This window comes from Nanorana parkeri, unplaced genomic scaffold (genome assembly GCF_000935625.1).
Source record: "Nanorana parkeri isolate BGI_ZX_2015 unplaced genomic scaffold, ASM93562v1 scaffold3806, whole genome shotgun sequence".
In the NCBI taxonomy this organism is placed as follows: Eukaryota; Metazoa; Chordata; class Amphibia; order Anura; family Dicroglossidae; genus Nanorana; species Nanorana parkeri.
The window spans coordinates 16,256-22,169 of NW_017310074.1; the positions used below are offsets into that span (position 1 = coordinate 16,256).

A 5,914-nucleotide genomic window follows, 5' to 3' on the forward strand; every position below is an offset into this window, starting at 1 on the left:
GTACAGGGAGATTCAGAGGAAAGCCACACACACCGTACAGGGAGATTCAGAGGAAAGCCACACACACCGTACAGGGAGATTCAGAGGAAAGCCACACACACCGTACAGGGAGATTCAGAGGAAAGCCACGCACACTGTACAGGGAGATTCAGAGGAAAGCCACACACACCGTACAGGGAGATTCAGAGGAAAGCCACGCACACTGTACAGGGAGATTCAGAGGAAAGCCACGCACACTGTACAGGGAGATTCAGAGGAAAGCCACACACACCGTACAGGGAGATTCAGAGGAAAGCCACAAACCGTACAGGGAGATTCAGAGGAAAGCCACAAACCGTACAGGGAGATTCAGAGGAAAGCCACACACACTGTACAGGGAGATTCAGAGGAAAGCCACAAACCGTACAGGGAGATTCAGAGGAAAGCCACACACACTGTACAGGGAGATTCAGAGGAAAGCCACGCACACTGTACAGGGAGATTCAGAGGAAAGCCACAAACCGTACAGGGAGATTCAGAGGAAAGCCACAAACCGTACAGGAGATTCAGAGGAAAGCCACGCACACTGTACAAGGCGGAGAACCGTTACCTGGGTGACTCCGGTACGCTCCCGGCGAGTTGTCCAGGATAACCACACTGGCCAAATCATTGTGAACCACAGAGAGGTCTTTGATGTAACTGCCCAACTCCAGCGTGCAGTGCTGCGGGGGAGAGAGGAGACGCAGCAAGTCAGTCATACAGTCACCAGATTCATCCTGTCCGTGGTCAGTGGAAGGGGAGGTGACAACACTGCAGCGTGGTACAAGCAGCCGGCTCATCTGGGACATTCCAGCATGATGGAGCCACATGTTCTCTAGCACAGCACTGATCACATTAAAGGTCGGAGCCTTTCATTGGTTCCCTGCGGAGTCTGGGAATAAAGTATGGTGCAATCCTGAGCCATCATGTCCACATCAGCACAATGATGTCATTCTGAGGGCCTATTGTAGGAATGCAACCAATCAGAGAAGAAGGAAGGGTTAGGCCTCAGGTGACACCATTGGAGCAGTAGACCCTTCAGAGGGTGCTGTGCCTCAGGTGACAACATACCCAGCAGTAGACCCTTCAGAGGGTGCTGTGCCTCAGGTGACACCATACCCAGCAGTAGACCCTTCAGAGGGTGCTGTGCCTCAGGTGACACCATACCCAGCAGTAGACCCTTCAGAGGGTGCTGTGCCTCAGGTGACAACATACCCAGCAGTAGACCCATCTGAGGGTGCTGTGCCTCAGGTGACACCATACCCAGCAGAAGACCCTTCAGAGGGTGCTGTGCCTCAGGTGACACCATACCCAGCAGTAGACCCTTCAGACGGTGCTATGCCTCAGGTGACACCATTGGAGCAGTAGACCCTTCAGAGGGTGGTGTGCCTCAGGTGACAACATACCCAGCAGTAGACCCATCTGAGGGTGCTGTGCCTCAGGTGACACCATACCCAGCAGAAGACCCTTCAGAGGGTGCTGTGCCTCAGGTGACACCATACCCAGCAGTAGACCCTTCAGAGGGTGCTGTGACTCAGGTGACACCAATCCCAGCAGGAGACCCTTCAGAGGGTGCTGTGCCTCATGTGACACCATACCCAGCAGTAGACCCTTCAGAGGGTGCTGTGCCTCAGGTGACACCATACCCAGCAGTAGACCCTTCAGAGGGTGCTGTGCCTCAGGTGACAACATACCCAGCAGTAGACCCATCTGAGGGTGCTGTGCCTCAGGTGACACCATACCCAGCAGAAGACCCTTCAGAGGGTGCTGTGCCTCAGGTGACACCATACCCAGCAGTAGACCCTTCAGACGGTGCTATGCCTCAGGTGACACCATTGGAGCAGTAGACCCTTCAGAGGGTGCTGTGCCTCAGGTGACACCATACCCAGCAGTAGACCCTTCAGAGGGTGCTGTGCCTCAGGTGACACCATACCCAGCAGTAGACCCTTCAGAGGGTGCTGTGCCTCAGGTGACACCATACCCAGCAGTAGACCCTTCAGAGGGTGCTGTGCCTCAGGTGACACCATACCCAGCAGTAGACCCTTCAGAGGGTGCTGTGCCTCAGGTGACACCATACCCAGCAGTAGACCCTTCAGAGGGTGCTGTGCCTCAGGTGACACCATACCCAGCAGTAGACCCTTCAGAGGGTGCTGTGCCTCAGGTGACACCATACCCAGCAGTAGACCCTTCAGAGGGTGCTGTGCCTCAGGTGACACCATACCCAGCAGTAGACCCTTCAGAGGGTGCTGTGCCTCAGGTGACACCATACCCAGCAGTAGACCCTTCAGAGGGTGCTGTGCCTCAGGTGACACCATACCCAGCAGTAGACCCTTCAGAGGGTGCTGTGCCTCAGGTGACACCATACCCAGCAGTAGACCCTTCAGAGGGTGCTGTGCCTCAGGTGACACCATACCCAGCAGTAGACCCTTCAGAGGGTGCTGTGCCTCAGGTGACACCATACCCAGCAGTAGACCCTTCAGAGGGTGCTGTGCCTCAGGTGACACCATACCCAGCAGTAGACCCTTCAGAGGGTGCTGTGCCTCAGGTGACACCATACCCAGCAGTAGACCCTTCAGAGGGTGCTGTGCCTCAGGTGACACCATACCCAGCAGTAGACCCTTCAGAGGGTGCTGTGCCTCAGGTGACACCATACCCAGCAGTAGACCCTTCAGAGGGTGCTGTGCCTCAGGTGACACCATTGGAGCAGTGGACCCTTCAGAGGGTGCTGTGCCACAGGTGACACCATACCCAGCAGCAGACCCTTCAGAGGGTGCTGTGTCTCAGGTGACACCATTGTAGCAGTAGACCCTTCAGAGGATGCTGTGCCTCAGGTGACACCATACCCAGCAGTAGACCCTTCAGAGGATGCTGTGCCTCAGGTGACACCATACCCAGCAGCAGACCCTTCAGAGGGTGCTGTGCCTCAGGTGACCCCATACCCAGCAGTAGACCCTTCAGAGGATGCTGTGCCTCAGGTGACACCATACCCAGCAGCAGACCCTTCAGAGGGTGCTGTGCCTCAGGTGACCCCATACCCAGCAGTAGACCCTTCAGAGGATGCTGTGCCTCAGGTGACACCATACCCAGCAGCAGACCCTTCAGAGGGTGCTGTGCCTCAGGTGACCCCATACCCAGCAGTAGACCCTTCAGAGGATGCTGTGCCTCAGGTGACACCATACCCAGCAGCAGACCCTTCAGAGGGTGCTGTGCCTCAGGTGACCCCATACCCAGCAGTAGACCCTTCAGAGGATGCTGTGCCTCAGGTGACACCATACCCAGCAGCAGACCCTTCAGAGGGTGCTGTGCCTCAGGTGACCCCATACCCAGCAGTAGACCCTTCAGAGGATGCTGTGCCTCAGGTGACACCATACCCAGCAGCAGACCCTTCAGAGGGTGCTGTGCCTCAGGTGACCCCATACCCAGCAGTAGACCCTTCAGAGGATGCTGTGCCTCAGGTGACACCATACCCAGCAGCAGACCCTTCAGAGGGTGCTGTGCCTCAGGTGACCCCATACCCAGCAGTAGACCCTTCAGAGGATGCTGTGCCTCAGGTGACACCATACCCAGCAGCAGACCCTTCAGAGGGTGCTGTGCCTCAGGTGACCCCATACCCAGCAGTAGACCCTTCAGAGGATGCTGTGCCTCAGGTGACACCATACCCAGCAGCAGACCCTTCAGAGGGTGCTGTGCCTCAGGTGACCCCATACCCAGCAGTAGACCCTTCAGAGGATGCTGTGCCTCAGGTGACACCATACCCAGCAGCAGACCCTTCAGAGGGTGCTGTGCCTCAGGTGACCCCATACCCAGCAGTAGACCCTTCAGAGGATGCTGTGCCTCAGGTGACACCATACCCAGCAGCAGACCCTTCAGAGGGTGCTGTGCCTCAGGTGACCCCATACCCAGCAGTAGACCCTTCAGAGGATGCTGTGCCTCAGGTGACACCATACCCAGCAGCAGACCCTTCAGAGGGTGCTGTGCCTCAGGTGACCCCATACCCAGCAGTAGACCCTTCAGAGGATGCTGTGCCTCAGGTGACACCATACCCAGCAGCAGACCCTTCAGAGGGTGCTGTGCCTCAGGTGACCCCATACCCAGCAGTAGACCCTTCAGAGGATGCTGTGCCTCAGGTGACACCATACCCAGCAGCAGACCCTTCAGAGGGTGCTGTGCCTCAGGTGACCCCATACCCAGCAGTAGACCCTTCAGAGGATGCTGTGCCTCAGGTGACACCATACCCAGCAGCAGACCCTTCAGAGGGTGCTGTGCCTCAGGTGACCCCATACCCAGCAGTAGACCCTTCAGAGGATGCTGTGCCTCAGGTGACACCATACCCAGCAGCAGACCCTTCAGAGGGTGCTGTGCCTCAGGTGACCCCATACCCAGCAGTAGACCCTTCAGAGGATGCTGTGCCTCAGGTGACACCATACCCAGCAGCAGACCCTTCAGAGGGTGCTGTGCCTCAGGTGACCCCATACCCAGCAGTAGACCCTTCAGAGGATGCTGTGCCTCAGGTGACACCATACCCAGCAGTAGACCCTTCGTTCCCCTCTCATTTCCCTCGAATGACATCAGGAAGCACCCAGAGGATATCCGAGGTGACAACAATGGTGGCAATTCTGGAATTCCCCGACTCCGAGCCTTACAGACCCCACAAAAGGAACTAGAAGATTAGGATGAAAAACCAAAACACCATTCCAGGTCCACTGAGTGGAGGTCAGGAAGTGACACTGAGACGGGGAGAGCCCCGGAAGGCCCGTCACCAACACTGTATCCACTGGACGGACCTCTGAACACCGCCGCTCGCAAACCGCAGTCCAGCCGTCTCCATGGAAACCGGTTCCTGCTGAATGGAGGACGTCAGCACTCTATTACATGTGATAACCAGAGCTGGCCGCACCCCCGTGACATCAGCACAAACAAAACTTTATTGTTCTGTACAAGAACACAAAACTTCACCCATGAGAGTGCGGCCGGCCTGCTTATGACCGATACACGGGCGCTGAGCTACGTACAGCCATCTACATGGAGGAAGTCTGGAGACATGAGGCAGACCGGGATTGTGGTGTCGCCCGCCCCTCCCCCTCCGCCCCAAGCTCCACCCCCAGCTCCGCTCACCTGTCTGTAGAAACGCCTCTGTAGGATTCCTCTGTTATTATCTAGTTTATCGGCCACGGCAGAACCGTATATCTCCATACTGGCTGTGAAGACGACCAGCTCGTACCACTGACTGACCTGGGCAGGGAGATACACAACAGAAGAAGATGATTGAATGTCCCCGTCTCAGAGATATACACCAGAAGGTAACAACATTCCCATCTGTGGTATATAATACAACGTAACTCCGCCTCCAATCATTCCCCGACGCATCACCGACACGCAGAGGCTTCCAGCAAGGCTTTGGTGACCCAACATGGAAGGTCCTCTCCAATAATGGGGGGGGAGGTCACAGAAAACTTTGCTGAGCATTTGTCTTTTCTTAAATGTCCAACGAGGGACACAGGAAGTCTGAACTGTCGGGTCATACTGCCGCCAACTGCAGTGTGACCCATCCCAGTACCAAGAGCCCTGTCGTAGACACATCGGGGGCGGGTGCCGTGTCCCTCAACGGACTACAAAGAAAGAGTTCTACAGCAAGTACAACTGGAGGGGCGGGGACAGCAACCAAAACACCAACCATGGGGGACACAGAGCCGCCTGGAGGTCCTGACATCAGAGGAGTCCACCTGATAGAACTAAGGCATGATGGGAGTGGGAGGAGTCATCCTGGGCAGGCCTACAATGCTTCTGTTTGCCAGTGTCTAATCCCCCTGGAGGATGCAGCATAACCCGACAGTCCAGGACTTCCTGTGTCCCTCAATGTACAGAAAGAAACCAATATCCCCCCCACCCCGTTCCC

At 56.3% G+C, this 5,914-nt stretch overlaps 1 protein-coding gene across 1 annotated transcript in view; it reads right to left on the bottom strand.

Annotated features, from left to right (window-relative positions):
• CTDNEP1 (CTD nuclear envelope phosphatase 1) overlaps positions 1-5,914 on the bottom strand; it is a 15,069-nt gene that overhangs the window by 7,001 nt on the left and 2,154 nt on the right. Inside the window, exons 5-6 of the mRNA XM_018575341.1 lie at positions 5,134-5,297; positions 590-701 (exon numbers count right to left, since the gene is read on the bottom strand). Coding sequence (XP_018430843.1) covers positions 590-701; positions 5,134-5,297 — 276 coding nt within the window. The remainder of the gene's footprint in view (positions 1-589; positions 702-5,133; positions 5,298-5,914) is intronic.